The sequence below is a fragment of the Hyperoodon ampullatus genome (assembly GCF_949752795.1).
Source record: "Hyperoodon ampullatus genome assembly, chromosome: 13".
NCBI lineage: Eukaryota > Metazoa > Chordata > Mammalia > Artiodactyla > Ziphiidae > Hyperoodon > Hyperoodon ampullatus.
In genome coordinates, this window is record NC_136926.1 from 26,260,877 (window position 1) to 26,288,693 (window position 27,817).

At 51.7% G+C, this 27,817-nt stretch overlaps 1 protein-coding gene and 1 pseudogene across 3 annotated transcripts; one reads left to right on the plus strand and one right to left on the minus strand.

Moving 5' to 3' along the window:
• Positions 1–1,810: 1,810 nt before the first annotated feature.
• GGT5 (gamma-glutamyltransferase 5) lies at positions 1,811–27,565 on the plus strand (the record flags this gene model as incomplete). 2 transcript variants are annotated; one of them, XM_079717920.1, is made up of 12 exons in its annotated part: positions 1,811–1,983; positions 20,039–20,169; positions 20,480–20,575; positions 21,092–21,287; positions 21,827–21,984; positions 22,514–22,660; positions 23,534–23,670; positions 24,002–24,192; positions 24,590–24,696; positions 24,835–24,953; positions 25,088–25,198; positions 27,419–27,565. In XM_079717920.1, 12 exons carry the CDS (start codon positions 1,811–1,813, stop codon positions 27,563–27,565), a joined length of 1,713 nt encoding a protein of 570 aa, XP_079574046.1. The 2 variants fall into 2 exon arrangements, with proteins under 2 accessions (XP_079574046.1, XP_079574045.1); XM_079717919.1 differs by having other exon boundaries at positions 24,590–24,953.
• On the minus strand, positions 14,506–15,360 carry LOC307062109 (small ribosomal subunit protein eS8-like; annotated as a pseudogene). Its single transcript has 2 exons — positions 14,859–15,360; positions 14,506–14,628 (listed from the first exon to the last, which is right to left on the minus strand). The product of its transcript is annotated as a small ribosomal subunit protein eS8-like (transcript).
• Positions 27,566–27,817: the final 252 nt, after the last annotated feature.

Sequence of the window (27,817 nt, forward strand, 5' to 3'; positions counted from 1 at the left end):
GTCCAGGGCCCTTCCTGGCTGGACCTCCCTGACCGCACTTCTGGCCAGCCCAGCACAATGCCTGTTCCTTCCCTGGGCCTTCGCTCTAGCAGTCCCTGCACCCTGGCCTCTGCCTGACTAGGAAGGCTGGGGAGAGGGGGCATTGTCTCTGTCCCTGCTTCCTCTGCCTCCCGGGCTGGCCCTGGCCCAGGAATGCACTCTGGTTCCTGGTTGAGCAATGTCACTGTGGTTTGGGGGTCCGGTGGGGGTGGTGGGAGGTGACCGCAGCCCTCCCCACCCCCCAAGGGTGCCCCAGTAGCCCCTCCAGCTCAGGCTGGCAGGGGCTTTGGACAGGGGGGCCTGGCAGGCTCTGTGGCTGTGCGGGCAGCACGTGCCTCAGTTTCTCTGCTGTGCCAGAAGGGGTAAAGAGACCTGGGGAGGGCAAAGCTCAGCTGGAAAGGAAGCTGGGAGAATGTGGGGGCTCTGGGGGGCTCTGGGGGTGGGAGTCCAGCCCCTGCACCCTGTGCCTTGCTGAGTCTCGTCAAAGGGGGCACCTCGGGGAGCCACCACTCTCCCAGCCACCTCCCAGCTGGGCACCCTGAAGCTTGGGCAGGGCAGGGTGCAGGCCGGTGCCCCCAGGAGAGGAGGCGCTGTCAGCTCAGGAAGAGGGAAGCAGACACGCCACCAGGGATGGGCAGAGATGCAGGTGGAAGGGAAGCCCGCTCCCTGAGGCCCAGTGGCATTTCCGGGACAGCAGGCCCCAGGGATGGACAGTCCGGTGGGCACTGTGTGCCAAGGGCTGGACGCAGGCCCTGTCTGCATTCCCCGCACAGAAATCTTGTCCTGGGCATTTGGCATTCCAGTCGCCTCCCCTGAGCGGACAGGGAAGCCAAGCCCCCTCCTGGTCACCCCTGGCCACCCCCTGCCCTGGCTTCAGCTGAGCTGGGACTTGAACTCAGGTCCTGATTGACATTGCCTTGGGTCCCCCTCTGTCTGCCTCTGGTCCCCTTTAGCCCCAGTGTCCTCTGGCTCTGAGGATGCTGCGGTGAGCTGCGGCTGGGCGGGGCCCCATGAAGAGGAGGTGAGTTGGGGTTCTGCCCTGGCCCCCTGCCCCACTGAGCCTGATCCAGGGGAGGGTCCTGGGCAGGCCTGCACTCTGCTGTCCTGGCTTTGCTGGGAACCAGGGAGCAGCCATGGGATCCTGGGAGCCCTGCACCCCAGCTTCCCCCGGGAAGCCAAGCAGGCACCGAGTCCTCACACACACAGGACAGGACAGGGTAGCCCTGGGCATTGGCAGCCGGTGGGAGGGGTAATTGTACCAAGGCTTTCAGGGGACAGGCGGTGGGAACAGCAGTGAGGGAGTTAACGGCAGCCGCTGGCTTCTCTCTGGCAGGAAAAACTCCCCATAGACGCCCTGCTGCCTGGCGCCTTGCCAGGGCCAAGACTGGGGCTGAAAACTGGAAGTCCAGGCGGGTGGCCAGCTCTGCCTCGGAGGTGGGCGCTGGAGGAAGGCAGCAGCCCCGCTGCCAGCTGCCTGTCCACATTCCCACCTGTCCGCCTGGCTGCCCGCTGTTCGCCTGGAAACCTGTCTATCCATCTGTAATCCTGACTGTCCACTTGTCCATCTGACTTTCCTTCTCTGTCCAGCCATCTGGCTGTCAATCCATTTGTTTGTCTCTGGCTCTGGTCTATTTGCCTGTCTGTCCCATCATCTGTGAGTCCATCTGCTCATCCTGTTGTCCATTCATCCACCTGTCTCTCTGTATCTCTCCACCCACTGGCCTGTGTGCCCACTTACCTCCCCTCTCCTCTCCCCCTGGGCCACAGAGCCATGGCCCAGGGCCACGGGGCCACGGTCAGCATGGTCCTGCTGGGGCTGGGGCTGGCGCTGGCCATCATCGTGCCTATCATGGTCATCTCTTGGCACCGCGTCCACTGTGGCCCCCAGGCCTTTGCCCATGCTGCAGTTGCTGCGGACTCTAAGATCTGCTCGGACATTGGGCGGTGAGTAGGAGGTGGGTGGGAACTGGGTGGCCCTTGACGCTGACCCCTCCCGGAGACTTTGTGACCAGTGGCGAGAGTGTGGAGAAGGCACACGTGTGTGCGTGCTGGCATGTGGGGGTCGTGTGGGTTTGGGCTCCAGTAAGGAAGCAGCCTCAGGGCCCTTGCACAGACCAGGTAGCAGGTGTGTACATGAGACAGACAGGGGTTTAGGGTAACAACAGTGTGGGCAGAGCAGAGGTGATGTGTGAGGCTGATCCTAGCTCCAGGGCTTCGGAGGCCCAGCGAGGGCACTGCTGCAGTGTTGCTTGTCTGGTCCCGGCCCCTTCAGAGAAGCCCTGGCAGTTTTCCAAGGCTGGGGTCTTCCCCCGGGGGCATGGGTGAGAGGGTTCAGGGGCTCCACATGTGAGGACTGCCTGCCAGGGTGCACTCAGTGCTGCCCAAGACCAGGCTCCCCTCCTGGCCCTGGGAAACTGGCCTCTGATGGCATCATGTCCCCCACGGCCTCCCCTCTGCGTCAAGCCCTGGCGCCAGGCAAGTGGCAGGCAGAGTGACTGATGTTTAGTGGGCCGGGGCAGGGAGGCTGCGGAGAGGGGCCCCAGCTGATGTTTCCCTGCGCTCTTCCAGGAAGCCCAGCCCACAGGAGGCTTCTGCTGCCTACCAGGACGGGATGTGCAGGATGCCCCTCCTGGCCCCTGCCCCACTCTGGGCTTGTGGGAGCCTGGGCTAGCAGCCCCCTCCCTGCCAGCTCAGTCTGCTTCCCGGAATATCTGCCTCAAGGGCCATTGTCAGGATCAGAAGTGCTTTGTGAACCAAAGAGGACTGTCCTGGACCAAGGGGCAGTGTGTCTGAGTCCCACCCAGGGCACCACTGGGCAGATGGCATCCCTGCCCCCTTCATCCCGGGGTCACCCCTCTTCCGTGCTTTCTCCCTTGGTTTCATTCCTTCCTTCCTCCCTTCATCTTCCATCTGTCTGTTTGTCTGTCCCTGCCCTGCCCCCTTCTGGCCTGGTCCTCAGGCTCTTCTCAGGGTGCTTTGTCCCCTCCCTCAGGGCTCCCTCTAGGATGACAGGGACAAGTTGGGGGCAGACTGCTTGGTCTTCCCAGAGGGCTCCCAGGGGCCGGGAGGGGAATGACCCCTCCCAATGCTCTGGAGAACTGCAGAGGTGCTGTGCCCCCTGAGCCCATATTTGCAAAGATGCAAACAAGTTGGGGCTTCAGACCCAGAGACCACTGATGGGGACGCGGCCCCCAGGGGTGGGGGGCTGCTGCCACGGATCTGTGAGGGGGTCCGGGCCTGTTGTGTCTCCCCAAGTCTTTGTTGGGGGTTTTGGAGGGCCGGGGGTTGTGGTCTCTGCTCTGCAGCCCTCGCTGGTGAGGTGAGCAGATGTGGTTCCCCCCAAGTGTTTCATGTCCTTGGCGCTCCACTTCCTGCTCTTGTTCTAAGAAACCAGGGGTGGGAGAGAGCCTGGAGCTGCCACAGCTGCTGTGGGACAGGGGCTCACATGATCTGTCAGGGCTGGGGAGATCCTGCAAGGGCCTCCTAGACCCCACCTCCTTCCACCCTGTGAGCACTGGGTTCTCTCAGTGGAGCTGGGACTCCTGCAGCAGCCAGAGCTCCTGGGGGAGGATCCGGCTCCAAGTCTAGTGTACACGCAATAGAAGCACGTTGACAACGAGGGCACACCCCATCCTGTGTGATGCCAGTGTGTTAGGCTCATGTGCAAACTGGGAGCTCCACGTGAGGGCTTGCCTTCAAGGGAGACTTCAGGGTTAGTGGTGATTTTTAGGCTTTGTGATGTCTGTCTGCTGTGACCACTCAGAAATGCCACACAGGATCCTGAGTGGAGGGTTCATAGTTCCACTTGACTTAGAGGAAACTAGGCCTGCACAGAAGGGACCAGCTGGGTGTCACAGCATGAGCGGGCCCAGCTGGGACTGTCCTGCTCTGCTGCCCCTGCAGAGAGGGAATCTCTCCGGGGTTGTTGGAAGGTAGGGTCTTCCCAGGGTCCCCACCCTCTGCCCAGGATTCCAGCCTGCCCTGGGCTCAGATCGTAAAGGCCAGAGCTTCAGTGGCCATGTGGGTAGTTGTAGAGGGGGCCGGCGGGGGGCCCAGGGTGCTTGTCCTGTGGGGCCCTGGAGTCAGGGATGGGGAGGGGCTGGGCCCCGCAGGTTGGGTCTCATCAGCTGCTTCAGACCCATTCAGGAGTTGGCCTGTGGGTCATGCCCTCGGTGCAGAGGAGAAAGGGGACTCTGGACAAGCCTCGGTTTCCCCACCTGTGAAGTGGGGCTCGTGTTGGCACCTCTGTCACGGAGCGCGCCCGGCCCAGAGGAGGTGTCCCTGGCCTGTTGTAACAGTGGCTTGGTCTGGATGTGGTCGGCATCTCAACAGGGGACCCTACTGTGGGGAAGGCTCACGGGATTATGGTGTGATGTCACCCTTCCTCCCCTCCCAGCCCTTGTGACCCTAGTGGCTCTCTGGACTCCCGGTTGACTCACCAGGAAATTACTGCACTTCCAACCCTCTGGGGTTCAGGAGGAAACAGCCTGTAGACCTGGGCATCATGCACACACACGTGTGATCGTGCGTGTCCGAGTGTGTGTGTGACAGCAGCCTCCCAGCTCCTTGGGGACAGGCAGGTGAAAGAAGTGTGACTGCTCTGCACCGCAGCTCTCTGCTGGCCACAACTGGCCCCTTCACAGCTGAGGAGACCCAGGCTCAAGGAGGGTGAGGCATGTGCCTGGTGAGTAGGAACCCCAACCCAGGTGGCCCCGAGCGCGTACCATCCTGCCTGTGGACATGAGCGTGTTCATGGTACATGTTGGCGGGCGTCGTGGATGCGTGAAGGTGTGTGATGCTTGGCTACCTGCAGCACCTGCCACCTGCCAGCCATTGTCCTGGAGTCATAGTGGTAACCAGATGGTCAAGGCTCTTGCCTTCGTAGTGGGGGGAGACAGACAATAACTCCACACCTAATGCTGAGGGGTTGGAAGTGATTATTGGTCATTCTGGGTATCCTCGTCTGTGAAATTTCTGTTAAAATCTTTTGCCCATCTTTCTGTCAAATGTATATCAAATGCATTTTCTGCATTATCAAGACAATCAAATGATTTTTCTCCCTTTAAAAAAGTGCAGTGGGACTTCCCTGGCAGTCCAGTGGTTAAGGCTCCACACTTCCAATGCAGAGGGTGTGGGTTCAATCCCTGGTTGGGGAAATAAGATCTCACATGCTATGGGTGTCACAGCCAAAAAAAAAAAAAAAGCAATAAATGTTAAACTGCCCTTGCATTCCTGGAAGGAACCCAGCTTGTTCATAATTTAATATCATTTTTATTTATCCCTAAGTTTGATTTGCTAATATTTTGTTTAGGATTTTTTTCTTCGTATTCATGAGAGGTACTGGTCTGTAATTTTCCTTTCTTCTCATGTCCTTGTCAGGTGTTGGTGTCAAGGTTACACTGGCCTCATAAAAAGAGCTAGGAAATGTCCTCTCCTTTTCCATAGTCTGCAAGAATAGGTTTTGTGTTGTTGTTTTTTCTTGTTCTTAAGATTGGTGTTATTTCCTCCTTAAACGTTTGGAAGAATTTACTGGTTAATCTTCTGAGCCTGAGTTCTTTGTGTGCATGTGAAGGTTTTAAATAACAGATTCTGTTTCTTTAACAAGTATAAGACTTTGAAGTTTTTATTTTTTCTTAAGTCAGTTTTGGTAAGTTCTTTCCAAGGAATTTGTCCAGTTTGTGCAAGTTGTCATGTGTTGGCATATAACTGTTTATAACGTCCTCTCATTATTATCCTCTTAATGTCCATAGAGTCTGTAATGAGGCCCCTTTTTCATTCTTGATATTGGTAACTAGCGTTTTCTCTTATCATTCTTTTTTTTTTTTTTTTTTTGCGGTACGCAGGCCTCTCACTGTTGTGGCCTCTCCCACTGCGGAGCACAGGCTCCGGACGCACAGGCTCAGCGGCCATGGCTCACGGGCCCAGCCGCTCCGCGGCATATGGGATCCTCCCAGACCGGGGCACGAACCCATATCCCCTGCATCGGCAGGCGGACTCTCAACCACTGCGCCACCAGGGAGGCCCTCTTATCATTCTTGATCAGTCTTGATAAGGATTTTATCAATTTTATTGTCGTTTTGGAAGAATCAACTTTTGGCTTTGTTGATTTTCTTTATGATGCATTTATTTCCTCTTTCATTAGTTTCTACTTTTATCTTGGCTCTTTTCTCCTCCTCCCATTGAGTTTAAGTTGCTTTTTAAAAAATATTCATCTTGAGATACACTTTGGGAAAAACAAATTATAAGGTGGATACATAGATGACTGATCTTTAAAGTCTTTTCTAGTGCATGCACTTAAAGCTATAATTTTCCCTCAAAGTTTGGCTTAGCTGCATTCCACAAGTTTTTGTTGTTCTTTCCCCTAAATGTTCATATTTTTATTTTGAAAAAGTTTTACACCCACAGAAAAATGGAAAGAATACCCATATACACTTCACTTAGATTCACCAGTTGTTCATATTTTGCCACATTCTCTCTCTGTCTCTCTCTTCTCATGCTCTCTCTCTCTCTCTCTCTCTCCATATATCTATCTTTCCACATATTTGGAAAATAAGTTGCATTTATCATGACACTTTATCCGTAAATACTTCAAACATGTATCTATTAAGAATAAGATTATTCTCCTATATAACCTTAATACCATTATCACACTCAAGAAATTTAACCTTGGTACAATTATAGTATCTAATACCTAGTCCAATTCAAAAATTTTCCAATTGACCCAATCTTTCTTTCATCTTTTATTTTTTTATTTGAATTTTATTTTATTTTTTTATACAGCAGGTTCTTATTAGTTATCTATCTATTTCATACATATTAGTGTTTATATGTCAATCCCAATCTCCCAATTCATCCCACCCCCACCCCCCACGCCATCTTTCTTTTTAGATCCAGTATTCAGTGATTGTCATGTTTCTCTAGTCTTCTTTAATCTAGAACAATCCCTTGCTTTAAAAAAAAAAAAAAGTTTATATTCTGTGACATTAAAGAAGTCCGTTCAGTTGTATCAGTCTTTCTTTACAATCTTGGTTTGTTTTTGTAATTTATTTACGATCAGATTCAGGTTAAACACCATATAAGATAGGTGGTATTTTGCCTTCTCATTGTATCACACAAGAGGGAACACAATGTCAGACCCTCTCATCATTGTGATGCCAAGTTGGATCACTTCATAAAGGTGGTGTCTTCCAGATATCTCTGTTGTACGGGGTACAATTTCCCTATTAAATTAGTAACATACGGTTTGATACTTTGAGACCAGGTGAATATCCTTTTCTCAAACAACATTTATCCCATGTTTTAGCATCGATTTTTATCCTCGTCTCAACAGATACATTTGTGTTTGCAAAAAGGCAATTTCTAAACTAGTCATTTCTTCACCACTCATTGGCTGGCACTCTTCTGTAAAAAAGATCCCCCTTCCCTAACCCAGATATTCTTGAGTATTTCTATTGACTCATGGATTATTTTAGTTCACTATGTTATAATCCATCACTTTACTCTTTCTGATGCTCAAATTGTCACAAATTTGACCAGTGAGAGCCCCTTTAAGCCAGCATCTATGTTCTTTTACACGAATCCATCAGTCTTAGAGAATTTTCTTGACTTATACACAAAATGTTCCAGGATCTACTCGTTTATTCCCTCAGACCTGAAATCAGGAATTGGTAGAGAATGGTATTTTAGAAATGAAAATCTGGATGCTAAGAGGGTTCATTATTACTGGGATGCCATTGCTTCTAGGTAGTATCAGTGCATAGAACAAGAAAAAAATGTAAAATCTCTGACACCTCCAGTTCAAATCCACTATGATGGGGTCTTCTGCATCTTTCTCCATCCCGTCTTGTCTCTGCAACTATGAGAGAAGTTCCCAACAATGTCCATATATTTACTTACTTGCTGTATCCCCAGGTACTCACAAAAAAGTTTCAGAATTACTTCAACAATGCACTATGAACAATAATGAATCTACTAGGGAAAATTCAAGAAGTCTTTGCAGAGGTTTTTTTGGTCCTTAAGATATATCCCGTGAAAGATGTGCAGTTAATTAAGTTCTTTTTCCTGTGTGATTATGTTAACAGTTCAATATACTATTAGCTTAGTTTTTTTCAATTAAAATTCAATTTTAGGGTTTTCTTTTTCATCCTTTCTGTTTAATTTTCTTTCTGAATACAAGTCAGATCTGTATAAAAAGGTATTCTCAAAAGTCTCACTCTCATCCATATGACCTTTATTCTGTTCCTATTCTCTCTTTTAGAGGAAACCATTTTCATTTGTTTTGGATTTATTTTTCCGGTGTTTCTTTTCTCTTTTTTCAAATGCATATGTGTGTGTATATATATATATATATATTTTTTTTTCTTTTCTTTTTTCTCTTTATTTCTTTTAAAATTATTTCTGTTTTTTTGCAAAATAATCAAATATATCCCTTATTTTCTCTTTCTGATATACTTTTTGATACTGAGAAAGGTTTATATGTTTGTTATAATGGTTATAATTATACTAATATCTTTTTAATACTATTTATTTATTTATGTCTGTGTTGGGTCTTTGTTGCTGCGCATGGGCTTTCTCTAATTGCAGCGAGCAGGGGCTACTCTTCGTTGTGGTGCGTGGGCTTCTCATTGCAGTGGCTTCTCCTGTTGCAGAGCACGGGCTCTAGGTGCATGGGCTTCAGTAGTTGTGGCACATGGGCTCAGTAGTTGTGGCTCGCAGGCTCTAGAGCACAGGCTCAGTAGTTGTGGTGCACGGGCTTAGTTGCTCTGTGGCATGTGGGGACTTCCCAGACCAGGGATTGAACCCGTGTCCGCTGCATTGCCAGGCAGATTCCTAACCACTGCATCAGCAGGGAAGCCCTATGTTGATATCTTTATTAAGTTATATGGTAAATATAATGGCAATATTAGATATATATGATATGGTCCTCTTACTCTTTCAATATTCTCTATTGGCTCCTCTGATGGTTAATTCTATGTACCAACTAGGTTATGGTGCTCAGTCCCAGTTGTTTGGTCAAATATTAGTCTGCACGTGACCATGAGATTATTTTGTAGATGTGATTAACATTCACAATCAGTTGGGACTTCCCTGGTGGTCCAGTGGTTAGGACTTTGTGCTTCCACTGCAGGGGGCATGGGTTCCATCCCTGGTCAGGAAACTAAGATCCCTCAAGCTGTAAGGCTTGGCCAAAACAGAAATGAAAACAAAACACATTTACAATTAGTTGACTGTAAGACAGATTGCCCTCCATAATGTGGGTGGGCCACACCCAATCTGTTGAAGGCATAAAGAGCAAAACCTGAGGTTCCCCAGAGAAGAAGGAATTCTACCTCAAGACTTGGACATAGAAATCCTGCCTGGGTTTCCAGCTTATTGGCCTGCCCCACAGATTTCAGACTCAAGACTACACCATCAGCTTTCCCCTGAATTTATAGCCTACTGGCCTGCCCTACAGATTTCGAACATGCCGGCCTCCATAATAACGTGAGCCAAGTCCTCAAAATAAAAATTTCTCCCTATATGTATATTCTATTGGTTCTGTTTGTCTGAGAACCCTGACTGATACCATTCCCCACTAAGAGTAATACTGAAACTACCTGGTAACTTCTTCCTCCTGTTCTTCCCATCTCCCAGCATAGGGTCTAAAGGGATATCCTTTTACTGTCAGTTAATACCTATCAGTCAAGCAGTGAGCCTCTTCTATTTTCATATATCCTCTCCATTCTCACCCCCCCTCCTCTTATATCTGCACAACAGACCTCATGACCCATAATAGCTTTAGCTGTTTCTCCTTTTTTTCAGTTAATTTTCCCTCTTGCCACCAGATGGATTTTCTGTCCATACAATCATCAAAAGTAAATTTTCCATTGGCACAATTAACACATCCATAACATCCAATTTTATGTGCAATAACACAGGCAAATTTACTTTTATCAGTGCTGGGGGCCTGTAAAGCCGGAGTCTTTTTTTTTTTTTTAATCTATTATATCTGTTATTTAGCCCATGAGTCAAAGACAACAGCCATGTCCTCAAAACAACATCCCTACCCCATTTTTGTAATGGTTGTACTACTGTACCTACATTTTCAGAACAATAGCCATTCCATCTCTATACTGTTTCCATTATAACCATCATTTTTAGTCTTAAATCTACTGGTCAGTATATATTTAATTCTTAGTCCTACTTCTTATGGCAAAGTCTTTCCAGTTACTTGAGTTGTCTAAAGTTTTTTTTTTTTTTTTAAATGAGATTTCTCAGGAAGGGTTCATGGGGAAAATATTCACTGAGTTCTTGCATGTTTATAACAGTCTGTGGCCCTTGGAGGTGAAGGTCTGTGGCCCTTGGAGGTGAAGTTTAGCTGGATATAAAATCCTTGGCTCACATGTTCTTTCCTTGAATGTATTGATTATAACACTCCACTGTCTCTGGCATAAAGCATTGATGTTGAAAAGTCTGATGACAATCTGATTTTCTTTCTCTTATAAGAGACTTAGTCCTTTTTACCTAGATGCCCAAATAATTATTAATTTTTATTAATATCCAATAGGTTAATTTGAATACATCTCTATATTGGCTATTCTGAATTGATTTCCCGATGCAGTGGAGTGTGCTTTCGACAAGTAATTTTTTTTTTAATCAGAAAAGTTACCTTGAATTGTAGTTTTTATTATTTATTATGTTCCATAGATTTGGCTTTCCTCCTTGGGACTCCTATTAAGTGTACATTTGATCTTCTTTATATCTGTATTTTAAAATCTCTTTCTTCATTTTTTTTAGAAGATTTATTTATTTATTTTATTTTTTGGCTGTGTCGGATCTTGGTTGCAGCATGCGGGATCTTCATTGAGTCATGAGGGATCTTTTTGTTGCAGTGCGTGGGCTCTTTGTTGCGGCACGTGGGCTTCTCTCTAGTTGTGGCATGTGGGTTTTCTCTTCTCTAGTTGTGGTGCGTGGGCTCCAGGGCACATGGGCTCTGTAGTTTGTGGCACAAAAGCTCTTTAGTTGAGGTATGCGAGCTCAGGAGTTGTGGTACGCAGGCTTAGTTGCCCCGCGGCGTGTGGTATCTTAGTTCCTTGACCAGGGATCGAACCTGTGCCCCCGGCATTGTAAGGCAGATTCTTTACCACTGGACCACCAGGGAAGTCCTTCTTCATTTCGTTTTGATTGAAAATAATTTCCCCCTTTTCATCTTATCTTTCTTTTAATGTATCTCTATAGGTATTGGCTCTGTGTTTATCCTTGTTTAGCCTTCACTTCTGATAATTTTTTCTTTTATGCTTCATTCTTTCATGAGTTCTATAATTTTGTTTTTTAAGTCTTCAGTTTCTCCAGCCACTTCATTTTAAGGTTTTTCTAATTCTAATGTATACTGTTCTTTCATTGCTTCTATAATTCTTTTAATTTATTTAGCACATCTTAAAAATATTAAGTTGCAGTTTACGTCTGCTCTGTGGGCTTGTCTTTCTGGCATGCCTCCACGGGACATTATTCTGATTCTTATTATCTTTTTTCCTTATATCAACTCTGTATGGGGTGTGGCTTCAATACCTTTTATTGTTCATGTTTAAGGAAGATGAGATTTCCTGTACTTTGAGTTTAGAAGGTAAGTCAGAATAGGTTTTATAGCATCATGGCTCTTGGTTCCTTTTATTGTTTTCACAAAATGATTTAAAAAATATATATGGCCTCCTACTTTCTGGTATTTGTCTTCTCTGATCACCTCCACAACTTTTTTTTTTGGCTGCACTGCGCAGCTCGTGGGATCTTAGTTTCCTGACCAGGGATTGAGCCCAGGCCCTTGGCAGTGAAAACGCAGAGTCCCAACCACTGGACCGCCAGGGAATTCCCTACCTCCATAACTTTTTGAAAACATCTACATCTTCACTATCCTTTGCCCCTGTCGTTCCTGTCCTGCTCAGTCTGACTTCTCCTCCCACTAGCTTCCCCTCCGTGCAGGGCTCTGTTCTGGAGAGAGGTTGGGATCTCCCATGTGGAGAGTTCTCAGGACCCAGAACTCCTCGGCACCCTCCAAACTTCCCTTGGGCACCTTTCACTCCCCCGTAAGCTGGAGACTGCAAAACTCAACCTGTAAAATTCATCTGCGCAAAGGTTCTCGGGTTAATTGGTTTTCCAGGCTTCCCTGTGAGAACCAGTGGGTGGTCTGGGAGTTCTCCAGACCCACTGTCTCCCCTTCCCTTCCCTTCCTTCCCACCATTGCTGATAACCCTACTGCTTTTTTTTTTTTTTTTGGCTGCATTGGGTCTTCGTTGCTGCGTGCAGGCTTTCTCTAGTTGCAGTGAGCGGGGGCTACTCTTCATTGTGGTGCACAGGCTTCTCATTGCGGTGGCTTCTCTTGTTGCAGAGCACGGGTTGTAGGCACGTGGGCTTCAGTAGTTGTGGCACGTGGGCTCAGTAGTTGTGGCTCGTGGGCTCTAGAGCACAGGCTCAGTAGTTGTGGCTCACAGGCTTAGTTGCTCCATGGCATGTGAGATCTTCCCAGACCAGGGCTTGAACCCATGTCCCCTGCATTGGCAGGCGGATTCTTTTTTTTACTTACTTACTTACTTACTTACTTACTTTATTTATTTATTTATGGCTGCATTAGGTCTTCGTTGCTGTGTGTGGGCTTTCTCTAGTTGCGGCGAGCAGGGGCTACTCTTCATTGCGGTGCGTGGGTTTCTCATTTCAGTGGCTTCTCTTGTTGCGGAGCATGGGCTCTAGGTGCACGGGCTTCAGTAGTTGTGGCATGTGGGCTCAGTAGTTGTGGCTCATGGGCTCTAGAGTGCAGGCTCAGTAGTTGTGGCACACAGCTTAGTTGCCCCACGGCATATGGGATCTTCCCGGACTAGGGCTCGAACCCATGTCCCCTGCATTGGCAGGTGGATTCTTAACCACTGTGCCACCAGGGAAGTCCTGATAGTCAGATTCTTAACCATTGCACCACAAGGGAAGCCCAATCCTACTGCTTTTGATGTAAGATATTTTCATTACACTTGGTTCAAAATATTCTCTAATTTCCATTGTACCGTCTTCTTTGTTTCATGGGTTATTTAGTAGTGTTTGTCTTGATTTCCAAATATATGAGGATTTTCTAATTTTTGTGAACTTGTTGAGACTTAAAGGTCCAGAAAACGATCAATTTTTAAAAATATTCTGTGCATTCTGGGAAAGAATGTGCGTGCAACACTGCTGTTGAGCGCAGTGTTCTGTATATGTTAGTTCAGTCAGTTTATTATTATGATGTCCTAATAATACAGCCTCACTGTTGAAGATTTTTTTTTCTTCTTATTCTATCAGTTACTGAGAGAAGTGTGTTCATCTCCCACTGTGATGTTTGTCTAATTCTTCCTTTCATTCTGCCAATTTTTGCTTCATATATTTTAAAACTGTTGAGTGCATATACATTTATATTTTCATATCTTCTTATTGAATTGAGGTTTTTATAGTAATATGTCCCTCATTATCTCTAATAATATTTTCTTTTAAAAGTCTACTTTGTTTGAAATTAGTATAGTTATACAAGCTTTCTTGGTTAGTGTTTGTATATTTTTTTTTAATCATTTTATCCCCTATGTGTCTCTCTCTCTTTTTTTCTTAATTGAAGTATAGTTGATTTACAATGTCATGTTAGTTTCAGGTATACAACACAGTGATTCTGTTATATATTCTTTTTCAGATTCTTTTCCCTTATAGGTTATTGGACAATATTGAGTATAGTTCCCTGTGCTCTACAGTAGGTCCTTGTTGGTTACCTATTTTATTCCCCTATGTCTCAATCTATTTTCTATATATTCTATCATTTTTTCTCTCTGTAGAAAATTTGGATATTTTGTATTGAATTAATCTTTTTTTAAAAAATAAATTTATTTATTTATTTTTATTTTTGGCCACGTTGGGTCTTTGTTGTGGTGCACAGGCTTCTCATTGGGTGGCTTCTCTTGTTGCAGAGCATGGGCTCTTGGCGTGCAGGCTTCAGTAGTTGTGGCACTCGGGCTCAGTAGCTGTGGCTCGCAGGCTCTAGAGCGCAGGCTCAGTAGTTGTGGCGTGCAGGCTTAGTTGCTCCACGGCATGTGGGATCTTCCCGGACCAGGGCTCAAACCCGTGTCCCCTGCATTGGCAGGCGGATTCTTAACCACTGCGCCACCAGGGAAGCCCGAATTAATCTTTTTTTAAAATTTGTGTTTAAACTGTTGGTAATCTCCTGTTAGCATTGAGCTCCTAATTCCATATTTTATAGTTGCCAGTTCTCTGATGAAATTCTTAATCTTGTCTTATTTCCTTGCATATAGTTATTCAAAGTCTGAGGTCTGACCCTTCATAATCTGGAGATCCTATGGTCTTTTCCTTCATTATCTGTGCTTTCTCTTGGGCTTTGTGCTGTCTTCCTTCCTTGTTTTCCTGGTCTTTTTTTTTTTATATAACAATAAACACCTTTTTTACATGAGCTAACATAGGAGGGAGGAGGATTTATTTGCTTTTCGAGGCCTTGGTATTCCTCAGATAGAATTCCAGCTCCTTGTCCTCGAGCGCAAAGCCATCTGCTTGACCACACTGGCCTGGTCTTGAAGTGATGCATGCAAAATGCTTGCCCTGCTAGAACTGCTCCTCTAGAACAGTGGTCCCCAAGCTTTTTTGGCACCAGTAACTGGTTTCGTGGAAGACAATTTTTCCACAGACCGGGGCGGTGGGTGGGTGGGGGAGATGGTTCAGGCAGTAATACAAGCGATTTTCAGGCAGTAATGTGAGTGATGGGGAGCAGCAGATGAAGCTTTGCTTGCTCATATCGTGCTGTGCGGCCTGGTTCCTAATAGGTTGCAGACCGCTGGGGACCCCTGCTCTAGAAGACTGCTGATTTGGGCGTTCTTCTTCCTTTCTTCATATTTCTTCTGAATTTTCTTTGATTGTTTTTTGTTTAAAGTCTCTTCCTCCTCAGGAGTCAGCTTGGCCTCTTCTTGCAGCCCAGGGGCAGGGCATAGTGGGGCTCGTACCACTGTGGGTGCTGTGTGTTGTTGGTGAGCACAATGCCGTTCTGCACCAGGGTCTTGGTATGGACCAGTTCATCGTTGGATGCATTGTAGACAATATCAGTAATCCTTGTCTTGCGTTTACCGCACGCCAAGCCCCAGGAGAAGTTCCCCATGTCCAGCCTCAAGGCCCGGTACTTCTTGTTGTCTCCCCACACGCAGACTCTGTGTCTGTGGCGGGGACCAGTCTTGGTGTTGGCAGCAGGGCATCCCAGCTCACACTTCTGCTTCTGGTTGTAGGGCTTCCTTTTGCCCTAGGTCTTGTGGTGCTGTGCCAGTTGTCCTGAGAGATGCCCATCGCTCGGCACTGGCTGGAAAGAAGGCTTAGTCCTTTTTAGTTGAGCACTAGCAAGCGTGTATAAAGATTGTTAAAACTTTTTAGAAATAATTTGAGGCCTATATGCACAGAAATCTCTGGTGTTCCTATACACCAACCATGAAAAATCAGGAAGAGAAATTAAGAAAACACTCCCATTTACCATTGCAAAAACATATATATAATACCCAGGAATAAACCTGACTAAGGAGGCGAAAGACTTGTACTCACAAGACTATAAAACACTGATGAAAGAAATCAAAGATGACGTAAACAGATGGAGAAATATACCATGTTCTTGGATTGGAAGAATCAATATTGTGAAAATGACTATACTACCCAAAGCAATCTACAGATTCAATGCAATCCCTATCAAACTACCAATGGCATTCTTCACAGAATTAGAACAAAAAATCTTACAATTTGTATGGAAACACAAAAGACCCTGAATAGCCAAAGCAATCTTGTGAAAGAAAAACAGAGTTGGAGGAATCAGGCATCTCGACTTCAAACCATACCACAAAGCTACAGTAATCAAGACAGTATGGTACTGGCACAAAAAGAAATATAGATCAGTGGTACAGTATAGAATGCCCAGAGATAAACCCACACACATATGGGCACCTAATTTATGACAAAGGAGGCAAGAACATACAATGGAGAAAAGACAGCCTCTTCAATAAGTGGTGCTGGGAAAACTGGACAACTACATGTAAAACAATGAAATTAGAACACTACCTAACACCATACACAAAAATAAACTCCAAATGGATTAAAGACTTAAATGTAAGACCAGACACTATAAAACTCTTAGAGGCGTGGGCTTCCCTGGTAGTGCAGTGGTTGAGAGTCCGCCTGCCGATGCAGGGGATGCGGGTTCGTGCCCCAGTCTGGGAAGATCCCACGTGCCGTGGAGCGGCTGGGCCCGTGAGCCATGGCCGCTGAGCCTGCGTGTCCGGAGCCTGTGCTCCGCAACGGGTTGGGCCACAACAGTGAGAGGCCCGCATACCACAAAAAAAAAAAAAAAAAAAAAAAAAAACCTCTTAGAGGAAAACAGGAAAAACACTCTTTGACATAAACCACAGCAAGATCTTTTGTGTGTGTGTGTGTGTGTGTGGTATGCGGGCCTCTCACTGTTGTGGCCTCTCCCGTTGCGGAGCACAGGCTCCGGACACGCAGGCTCAGTGGTCATGGCTCACGGGCCCAGCCGCTCCACGGCATGTGGGATCCTCCCAGACCGGGGCACGAACCCGCGTCCCCTGCATCGGCAGGCGGACCCCCAACCACTGCACCACCAGGGAAGCCCGCAAGATCTTTTTTGACCCACCTCCTAGAGTAATGGATATAAAAACAAAAATAAACAAATGGGACTTAATTAAACAAAATCTTTTGCACAGCAAAGGAAATCATAAATAAGACAAAAAGACAACCCTCAGAATGGGAGAAAATATTTGCAAATGAAACAACAGACAAAGGATTAATCTCCACAATATACAAACAGCTCATGGAGCTCAATATCAGAAAAACAAACAATCGGGTTAAAAAATGGGTGGAAGACCTAAATAGGCATTTCACCAAGGAAGACATACAGATGGCCAAGAGGCACATGAAAAGATGCTCAACATCACTAATTATTGGAGAAATGCAAATCAAAACTACAATGAGGTATCACCTCATGCTGGTCAGAATGGCCATTATCAAAAAATCTAGAAACAATAGATGCTGGAAAGGGTGTGGTGAAAAGGGAACACTCCTGCACTGTTGGTGGGAATGTAAGTTGATACAACCACTATGCAAAACAGTATGGAGGTTCATTAAAAAACTAAAAATAGCACTACCATATGACCCAGCAATCCCACTACTGGGCATATACCCTGAGAAAACCATAATTCAAGGAGAGACATGCACCACAATGTTCATTGCAGCACTATTTACAATAGCCAGGACATGGAACCAGCCTAAATGTCCATCGATAGATGAATGCATAAAGAAGATGTGGCACATATATACAATGGAATATTACTCAGCCATAAAAAGAAATGAAATTGAGTTATTTGTAGTGAGGTGGATGGACCTAGAGTCTGTCTTACAGAGTGAAGTAAGTCAGAAAGAGCAAAACAAATACTGTATGCTAATGCATATATATGGAATCTAAAAAAAAAAAAAATGGTACTGATGAACCTAGTTGCAGAGCAGGAATAAAGAGGTAGACACAGAGAATGGACTTGAGGACATGGGGTGGGAGGGCAAAGCTGGGGGGAAGTGAGAGTAGCATCGACATATATACACTACCAAATGTAAAATAGTTGGCTGGTGGGAAGCAGCAGCATAGCACAGGGAGATCGGCTCCGTGCTTTGGGATGACCTAGAGGGGTGGGATAGGGAGGATGGGAGGGAGGCTCAAGAGGGAGGGGATATGGGGACATGTGTATGCATATGGCTGATTCGCTTTGTTGTGCAACAGAAACTAACAGTATTGTGAAGCAATTATGCTCCAATAAAGATCTATTAAAAAATAATAATAATTTGAGGCCTAGGATACCAACATTCTGGGATCACCTTAATCCAGTTTGAGTGGCTGAGGTCATCTGAAGCTGGGCCGCCGTGCTTTTAAGAGCTGCTCTGTATCTAGTTGACTGTTACTCGGAGTGAGGACCCATCCCCAGGTGTGGTCCCCCAGCACACCCATCCCCAGGCACTGGAGGATGTCAGAAGCCCTGCTTGGCCGTTCAGCCTCCTCTTCCAGGACTGGCAGTCGTCTGGAGGGGAAAAGAGGCTCCAAAAGCCAGGCTCCTCTCACTCGGAGGCCTGTATTTCTCTCCTGTTTCTGACGCCCTTGAGCAGATGTTTTCTATTTGTTTGGCTTTTCTAGTTGTCTGTGGAAGTTTGGTCTGAATTGTTTAGTCTTTCATTACTAGGATGTCTGCTTTACATGTTAACAGATTATTTTTTTAAAAACCTATGGGAGCAAGGCAGATGCAGGGGACCAGATAGGAGACTGTTACAGTAACCCAGGTGAGAGATGCTTGTGGCTTAGACCAGGGTGGTGGTGTGGTGGAGGAGGTAATGAGAAAGGATTGGAATCTAGGTGTATTTTGGAGGTATAACTAACAGGCAGGATTGGCCGTTGGATATGGGGATGAAAGAAAGTGACCAATCAAGGACGACTCTGAGGTTTACAGCCTGAGGGTGAATGGTTCTGTCCTTTTCTAGGATCATGATGACTAAGAAAGGAGCAGTTTGGGGGGCAGAGGTGGGAGGGAAGGAAAAAGTGCAGTTTAGGTCATGTCAAGAGTGAAATACCTCTTAGATGCATAGGGGAGGTAGCCTGTGGATGGCTGAGGATAAGTGCCTGGAGTTTAGGGGACATCAAATTTGGGGGTCATCAGCACAGAGGTTGCATTTTAAGCCCTGAGCCTGGATCAGCTCATCTGGGGGAGGACATAGATGCACCAGGACCAAGGACTGAGCCTGGGGCTTCCAACATCCTGAGGTTGGGGTGGTGGCAGGAAAACCGGAGCGTGGTAGGTGGGGGTCCTGAAAGCCTAGTGCGGAAAGCACTTCCGAGGTCAAGTGAGATGCGGCCTTTGTGATGGGAATTTAAATTTGTTTTTTCCAGTTTGTCTTTTTTGTTTATGGTGTTTTAGTCTAATTAAAATGTGTGTTTCTCTGTGCCTGGATGTAGAATCTTAGTTCTTTCATACTTCTGGCTTCATGCCCTTTCCCATTCCAAAATTACCTGTGTCCATGTGGCACCCATGTGTGCCCACATGTGGGCCCAGAGCAGGGATATGTGGCTCCGGGGAGGGGTGAGCCCAGCATGGAGTGGTCGGATCAGTGTGCCTGAGCTGAGAAGGTGCTGGGGTCAGTGGTGGGGGAAGGGGACCCAGGTGCAGCCCCTCTTTGGGCCTTGGTTTCGCATCTGTGACCTTGAGGTGCTGGGGAGGATTCCTGGCTGTGAGGGAAGAGGCAGCCCCCAGTGAGCTGTGTAGGGCTGTGCCCCAGGGAGACAGGCATTTCCTCAGCACAGGCCAGTCTGACCAGCACCTAGGAGCTGAAGGGTTCACCCCTCGCTGCCCATGGACAGATGGGGAGACTGAGGCCTGAGAGCATTCCCACAGACCGTGGGGCCCTGGGAGGGGCTGTGGAACCCATCAGCCCAAGCCCTAAGCCCTGATGGCAGGGCAGGATCCCGGGGTCACTTGAAAAATCCAGTCTTGAAGGGGTTGGGCCAGTGTGTCCCCAGTGAGATAAGGAGTGGCATCTGCCAGGCTAGGATCCCAGCGCTGCCGGGAGGGACGGAGGGGCTGGCCCGGGCCTGGCTCTGCCTGTTGTAAATGAGCCACTGCTGCTGGGAGGACCCTAGGGAATAATGGTAGCTGGAGCACTTTGTAAACTGAGAAGCACCTTATATACAGCCAGGGGCGGTGTAAATGGCATCACAATTTGCAATCTGTAGAGTGCTGTACACCTGTGAGTGGCTGGACTTAAGGGGCAGCCCGGTGTGGTCTCAAAACTAACCTGTGGTTTGGTGGCAGGTTAGTGGCAGCAGACAGGCCACCCACGTGTCCCCATTCCCCAGTGAATGCTAGCAGAGCAGCCCAGGTCAGGAGGCCAGGGCAGGGGAGCCAGGCCACTTACTCTATGACATGTTCCCTAGAGCCATCCTCCAGCAGCACGGCTCACCCGTGGATGCCACCATCGCAGCTCTGGTCTGCACCGGGGTTGTCAACCCCCAGAGCATGGGCCTGGGTGGAGGGGTCATCTTCACTATCTACAATGCATCCACAGGTGAGTCCATACGGGACCCCGTGGGGAGGATGGGCTCGTCCACAGGTGCTAACAGTGAGGTGCTTTTAGACCACCTGAGTGTATGGCCAACCTGCCCTGTCTACCCACGCCCCTTCCTGGGTCTCTTGGTGCCCCTCAACCTCTGCAAAGCCTAAACCAAGTGTTAGTACAGAGGCCAGTTCATGGTACAGAGAGAGAAACTGAGGCCTAGAGCAGGGCCGGGGCTGTCTGAGGGGGACTGTTGATGTTCAGTGAGGCCTGGCAGCCACCGGGGTGCCCCTGACACCCCACATGCCCTGCCCAACTCCAGGGAAGGTGGAGGTCATCAATGCCAGGGAGACGGTACCCGCCAGCCACGTCCCAGGTCTGCTGGACCAGTGCAAGCAGGCCCAGCCTCTGGGCACAGGTGAGGCCCTAGAGGGGCCACCCGCTCCCACCCCACCAGACCACTGGGGCTGACCAGAACCCCCCACCCTGAAGGGGCAGTGCCCCTCATGGACGGCTGAACCACCCTGGCACTGAGGGTTGGCAGCTGGGGATGGGGAGCCCCTGCAGAGGTCCTGACTCCCCGAGTTTTCCCGGGGGAGGGCTCTCTGAGTTGGGAGGGATGATCCAAGCAGAGGGCCCACCTCAGCCGAAGGCCCGGAGGGTTCAGTGGAGACGGGTTGGGGGGCTGGGGGTGGTGGGCGGGGATGGGGCCAGTTTTTCCGGGCCCCACAGGCCTGGCCACGGACTTTGTGCAGAGGGCAGTGGGGAGGCACGGGGGTGTGAGGGGGGAGGGCCGTGGTCCCAGGTGGGCTCCAGAGGCTCGCTCTGGCTGCCACGACTGGGGGGCCAGGCAGCCAAGTGTGGAGCGATGGAGAGCCCCCGGGGGCCAAGGGGGGCGGCCCAGGGGCAGGGGCGTGACACCCGTGCCGTGCAGGTGCCCAGTGGATCGGGGTGCCCGGGGAGCTCCGCGGCTATGCTGAAGCCCACCGCCGCCACGGCCGCCTGCCCTGGGCGCAGCTCTTCGGGCCCACCATCGCGCTGCTCCGGGGGGGCCTCCGCGTGCCCCTCATCCTCAGCCACTTCCTGCACAGCAGCTACCTGCGCCCTTCCCTGCATGCATCGTCCCTGAGGTGAGCTCTGGTGGGGGCCCAGGGCCCCTCCTCAGCTCCTCCTCCAGCCAGCAGATCAACCTTCTGGGGGCCAGGGCCCTGGATGGCCAGTATGTCACTGTCTCAGCTCAGAGACCTCCGGTTCCACGAGGCAGAACCTCATCAGAGGGCTCAGGCCAGATAGAGTTTATGCCAAAGTGATGGGGCTCCCAGGGCGCAGATTTGGGCCCTGCCCTCCCCCCCACCCACTCTCTCTGGGCTGGCGGGAGGGCTTTGGCCACCCCACTCGCCCACCCGGGCAGCCCACTGACCAGGAGGAGTGCCAGGTGTCAGGCCCTGGGTGCACGCTGGCTTGGCGGGGGTGGGGGCATGTCCTCCCTGGGCCTGGGTGATGAGAGACACGAGGGTGTCAGCCCCACCCAATCCTGGAGAATCTGCCCCCATGACCACCACAGCCCCTCAGGACTCCGGACCAGGACTCCCTCCCTGTAGGGTCCTTGCAGAAGTGTGGCTGCCCTCCAGGACGTGGCCTCACCCTGGGGCCGCCCCCCACTCCCCAGGCAGCTCTTCTTCAATGGGACAGAACCCCTGAGTCTTCACGACCCACTCCCGTGGCCCGCGCTGGCCGCCACCCTGGAGACCGTGGCTGCGGAAGGCGCAGAGGCCCTCTACACGGGGAGGCTGGGCCGGATGTTGCTGGAGGACGTTGCCAAAGAAGGTCAGCACGTGAGGCCCCACAGCCCCGTTCCGCCAGAGAAAGAGGGGTCTGGGCGCCAGGGCGGAGGGTGCGTCCGGTCCTCCCCTCCCCTCCCCTCGCCTCGCCCTGAGAGGGGGCCAGCTGCTTCCAGGGCTCGGAGAGGCCGTTGCCCCAGTCCTGCCCACTGCTGGTCTCAGGGACCTTGCAGTCAAAGCCCCCGAGGAGCAGGGCCCCGAGGGTTAGGGCCCCGAGACGGGAGCTATCGGCGGCTGCAGGGGTGCTCCTGGGCCTGGAGTTGGCCACCCTCAGTCTCTCAGAGGCCAGCTTGCCTCCCCCACCTTCTCCCACTCTCCCCTCCAACCTGCCCGTCCCTGGCCTCTGTCCACCCATCCCCCAGCCCTGAGGCCACTGCCCACAGGCCCAGCACCACCCCTCTGGGCCTGGAAGGCTAGGGAACGAGGGGGGCCCCCACTGTGTGAACCAAGGTCCCTGGCTGACACTCTGCACCTCGTTTCCCCGTCTGTACATGGAGTCCTCTGTCTCACCCCAGGGAGCCGGCTGACCCCGCAGGACCTGGCATCATTCCGGCCTGAGGTGGTGGACGCCCTGGAGGTGCCCTTGGGGAACTACACCCTGTACTCACCGCCACCGCCTGCAGGGGGCGCGATTCTCAGCTTTGTCCTCAATGTGCTCAAAGGTGAGGCCCCCAAGGGCCCAGGGGTCCGGCGCCCGTGAACTGAATTCCAGGCCCAGCCAGGCTCTGGGTAGCCACTGCCTCCTCCAGCTCAGCCCCCTCCTCAGATACTGAAGACGGGGCTGAGGAGTGGGCCAGGACGGTGTGTTCTAGAGCTGGCCTCCGGTGTGGCCCATGCCTGGTCTCTGCTGAATGGTCTGCCGTCATCTACCCACTAAGTGCCCCCAGGTGACCCCGGCGTAGGGCACAGGTGCAGTGGCTCTGCAGGTGGTGAGCTGCCGGTCCAGTGTGTGCAGCTAGGCCTGAGGCCCAGCCTATTGCAGCCTGCAAGGGGGTTGCGGGGTGCGGGGGGCATCCTGGCAGTGCCCAGAGCTGGGGCTGCCTGATGCTGCCTGTGGCTGCCGTAACAAAGTATCACAAATTACCAAAACCTGGTGGCTCAGACAACAGAAATTTATTCTCTCATAGTTCTGGAGCCCAGAAGTTCAAAATCAGGGTGGCTGCAGGGCCACATTCCTTCCGGGGGACCTGGGGGAGAATCTGTTCTTTACCTCTTCCAGCTTCTGGCGGCTGCCGGCATTCCTAGGCTTGTGGCTGCATCCCTGCAATTTCAGCCTCCGTGGTCACACGGCCTCCCTCTTCTCTGTGTCTGTTTTATAAGGATATATGTGATTACATTTAGCGCCCACCCGGATAATCCAGGATAATCCGCTCCTCTCAAGATCCTTAATTTAATCACACATTTGCCATACAAGGTAATATTCACTCTTTTTCTATATAAGGTAGTATTCACAGGTTCTGGGAATTAGGACATGGACAAATCTTTCTCAACCCACTATACAGGATGACCCCCACCTGCGCCCACCCCCTCCCCAGGGTTCAACTTTTCCGCGGAGTCGGTGGCCAGCCCCGAGGGGAGGGTGAACTTGTACCATCACCTCGTGGAGACGCTCAAGTTTGCTAGGGGGCAGAGGTGGCGGCTGTGGGACCCTCGAAGCCACCCGGAGGTCCAGGTGAGGTGCCCTGAGCTGGTGGAGAGCCCCCTTCCCTGCCCCAGGGCTCAGCATGAAGGGAGGGGCAGGCCAACGGGTGCTCCGTCCACAGACCCTGAGAGCCTGGCGGGTGAGGCTGGAGGGATGTGTACACGGTTGGTTCTAGAACAGGATGGCCTGGCAGTGGCCCAGAGCAGGGAGGGTGCAGCAGTCTGGGGACTGAAGGGAGCCCTGGAGGGGCAGGTACGGGAGGGCAGTGGTGGCGCTGCGTCTCTGACACCCTTAGGGGACCTTCTGCTCTGTGACCCCACCTGGCCTCTCACTGACCCCGTCACCTGTCTGCCCACCCCAGAACGCCTCCCAGGACCTGCTGGGGGAGGCTCTGGCCCAGCACATCCACCAGCAGATCGACACCCGGGGTGACCACCAGCTCAGCCACTACAGCCTGGCGGGCACCTGGAGCCACAGGATGGGCACGGCCCACGTGTCCGTGCTGGGGGAGGATGGCAGCGCTGTGTCTGCCACCAGCACCATCAATACGCCGTATGTGGGGCGGGGGGCAGGTGGGCAGGCCCCACTCCATTCCCTAGACCTCAGCCCTCCACCCCCAGCCTGGCCTCCCAGCACCTCCCTGGCTGTGTCCATCGAGTGGTACCTTGTTTTCCCCTCTCCTGTGTCAAAAGCGTCCTACACCCTGACACCTCTGGCCAAAAAGGCTGCTGATGGGGTGGCCCTGAGCCAGGATGAGAACGGGCCTTACAACCAGGAGGATACCGTGGTGGGGGACAGGGTGGATTTTTGGGGGCAGGGCCAGGGAGGGAAGAGCAGTTCCAGGATGCTGGAGGGCACCTGCTAAAACGAGGGGCTTCTGGAGGGCTGGGGCGCAGCCCATGTGTGTCGGGAGCCCATGGCCTGCGCCCAGCTCTGCCTCTGTCCACAGCTTTGGAGCCATGGTGTACTCACCGCGCACCGGCATCCTCCTCAACAACGAGCTCCTGGACCTGTGCTGGAGGCACCTGCGGGGCTCCGGAGTCACCCCCCCTCCCGGTAAGCACAGTGCCCCCGGGCGAGAGGAGGGAAGGCAGGAAGGCTGGGCAGGCCCAGCACAGAGACAGGGATGGAGGGGGCGGCCCCGGGGGCGCTGGCTCAGAAGCGAGACTATACTGATACCCGTCCGGCCTCCAGTTCCAGGCGAGCGGCCCCCGTCATCCATGGTCCCCTCCATCTTAGTCAACGCAGCCCAGAGGTCGAAGCTGGTGATCGGCGGGGCTGGCGGGGAGCTCATCATCTCTGCTGTGGCCCAGGTGAGTCTGGGGGCTCCTGGATGGAATGTGCCCTTGCTGGGCGGCCCTGTTGTCCTGATGTCCTGGGAGGGGTTGGGGAGGGTGGCTGGTGCCCCTCCCTCCCTCCCTGCCTGCATCCTTCTCTCCCCCACCAGGCCATCATGAACAAGCTGTGGCTGGGCCTTGACCTGCAAGCTGCCATTGCAGCCCCCATCCTGCACGTGGACAGCGAGGGCCGGGTAGAGTACGAGCCCAGCTTCAGCCAGGTGAGGCCGTGGGCCAAGCCACCGCTAGGCAGACGCCTCAGCGCTTGCCTTCAGAGCCCCTGGTGGGGCCTCAGCTTTTGAGTGTGCCCAGTGCACTTTGGCTTTGGGGGCCACCAGGAGTTGAGAAGCTCCATGGGGGAGGCAACAGGCGGCTGGTCTCCACGGCAGGGGACAGGGTGTTGTTCACGTGACTCCCAGAACGAGCTCCCCTGCACCTTGGTCCCTGCTCTTTCTGGGCCATTCTCTCCGGAAGCTACTTTCCCCGGCTGAGGCCTCTCAGACTCTCCCTCATGGTGATCTGCAGCTTTTATCTGCAGGTTTATTTCTAAAGGAGTCTATTATTCCTGGGAGTCTGCAGAGGGATTTCCCTCCAGGGCACTGGGTTCTTGGTTCCCCACACAAGCAGGCCCGGGAGCTGAATTCTCTTGTGGGACTCCCAGCCCCTCCCCTCCGCCTGGGCAGATGGCTGGCCTCCTTGGAAGGTCTCTGGGCTGGCAGATGCCCTCACTAGGTCCCACTTTAAAGGACTAACAGCTTTTCAAGGCTCCAAACTTCATGCCCAGGGTCCATTCAAGCAGCTGGGGTTCAAGGTCATCAAAGCTGCCTTTCCTGTTACGAGCTTCTCTGGTCTCAAGGCCGCCTCCCAGGGCCGTTGGAATTCTGAGGACCACAGAGTGAGGGGCCTTGAGTCCAAGGGGGTGTGTAGTCCTGAGAACCTTGGTCTTTGGGCCTGGAGACTAAGGACCTCAGCCTGTCAGGCCCAAACTCTCAGAGTGCGAGGCCCTCCCTCCCAGCCTCCCTCCCTCCCTGTGCAGGGTCCTCCGCGTGGCAGGAGGACTTGATGCTCTCCCAGGACTCATCCTCTTAGGCCCTTCTCCTTGACCTTGACTGAAGGTCTTTACTCTGTGAACACCATTCTCCAAGGGCCTCACCTCTGAGAATTTGGACCTGACAGCCTGGAATCCAGAGAACCCCGAGCCCACAGCCCTCAGCTCCCTGGAAGGTTAGAGTGTTGGCCACACAGCTCAGGGCCTCCCATGGAGAACACGTGAGGCCCTGGAGACCCTGAGTCTCCAAGGGCCCTGAGAGCCAAGGCCCAGGCCTGAGGCCAGGAGGGTCCTTGTTCCTCAGGGCCTTGGAGTTCGGCCACTATGACCCTAAAGAATAGTCTCCGAGGACCACAGGTCCTGCTGTGGCTGCGAGGAGCTGGGCCTTCCAACCTAAGGACACTAGGTAATTAGCACGTCAGGCAGAGATACACCCAAGGCCATAGCGCCTGGAGACCTCGCCGTACCGGTGGCTCAGGTCCTGGAGGCCCTGGTCCTGGGGACAGCAGGGCACCTGGAACTGAGGGCCCTGGTGGGCGGGGGTCCTTGGCCTTAAGTGGGAATGTGGGGCCCAAGTAACACAGGTCTCCACATGCCAGGATCTCTGTGAAGAGTCACAGACTGGCAAGTGTGGGGACCAGGCCCCAAGGCAAGGTACTCAGGCCCTCAGACACCAACACCTGGGCCCTGATGCCCTCCAATTCCACACACTCACCGTCTCAGACCTGAGCCTTTACACTCTGTGCTCGGAGTGCCTCACCCTTGGGGACCGCTGGTGCCTGTGGCCTGGGGTCCATGTCCTTGGACTCATGGGTGTTCAGAAGCCTCCAGCTGACTCCTCCACCAGTGGGGCCCTGGAGAGTCTGGGACCCCCATCTTCTCATGCTGGTGTTGAGATGGCAGATCCTAAGCTGCCAACAATGCTGGCACCAGGGCCATTCCTCCTGTCCAGGGCAGGAGCCAGATGTTGAGTTGGGCCCTTCTTGTGTATGGGTGACCTGGGACTCCAAAGGGCCCAAGCTCTGCCTTCTAGAAGACTTTGCTTTCAAGGTCCTCAAAACGTTGAAAGCTATCTTCTCCACAGAAGCCCTTGGACTCCTTGGTTGTCACGTTGAGGCCCCTGGTGTCCTTGATCCAGGACAGAAGTGAACCTGCATCTCAGCTTCCTTCTAGTCTGGGCGATGTCCTCCTGTCATATCCCCTGGAGCCCAGGCTTCTCCTCTGGGGCCTTTGGAGTGGGAGGCTGTAGACTCCATGCCTGCAGACAAGGCTGCGTCCAGCGCCCCTCTGTCCTCTCCCAGACCGCCCCTGCCAGTCCTGCCTCCTCGGCCAGGGTCCTCAGCTCCCTGCCCGGGTCCCAGCCCCTCCATGACCAGCCTTCTCTCCTCTCCAGGAGGTGAAGAAGGGGCTCCAGTACCGGGGCCAGAACCAGACCGAGAGGCCCGTTTTCCTGAACGTGGTCCAGGCCGTGTCCCAGGACGGGGCCTGCGTGTACGCCGCAGCGGACCCAAGGAAGGGTGGGGAGCCCTCAGGCTACTAAAGAGGTTGCTCCCTCCCCACTGGGATCCCGCCCAGCACACGTCCAGGCTGGCCTGGTCCATGGGACCGAGTGCTCCAGCAGAATCTGGACCCCTTGGCAGGACGGTCAGCCTGGGGCTTCAAGAGGTGGGGACAGCCCAGCAGATGGACGGCTGTGGGGGCTGAGCCCTCCCCTCCCAGAGCCACTGTGGCCCTGCCCTGACCCCTCCAACCTCCCCAGGCCTCTCACCCAGGACTGTGCCCCCGCTCCCCA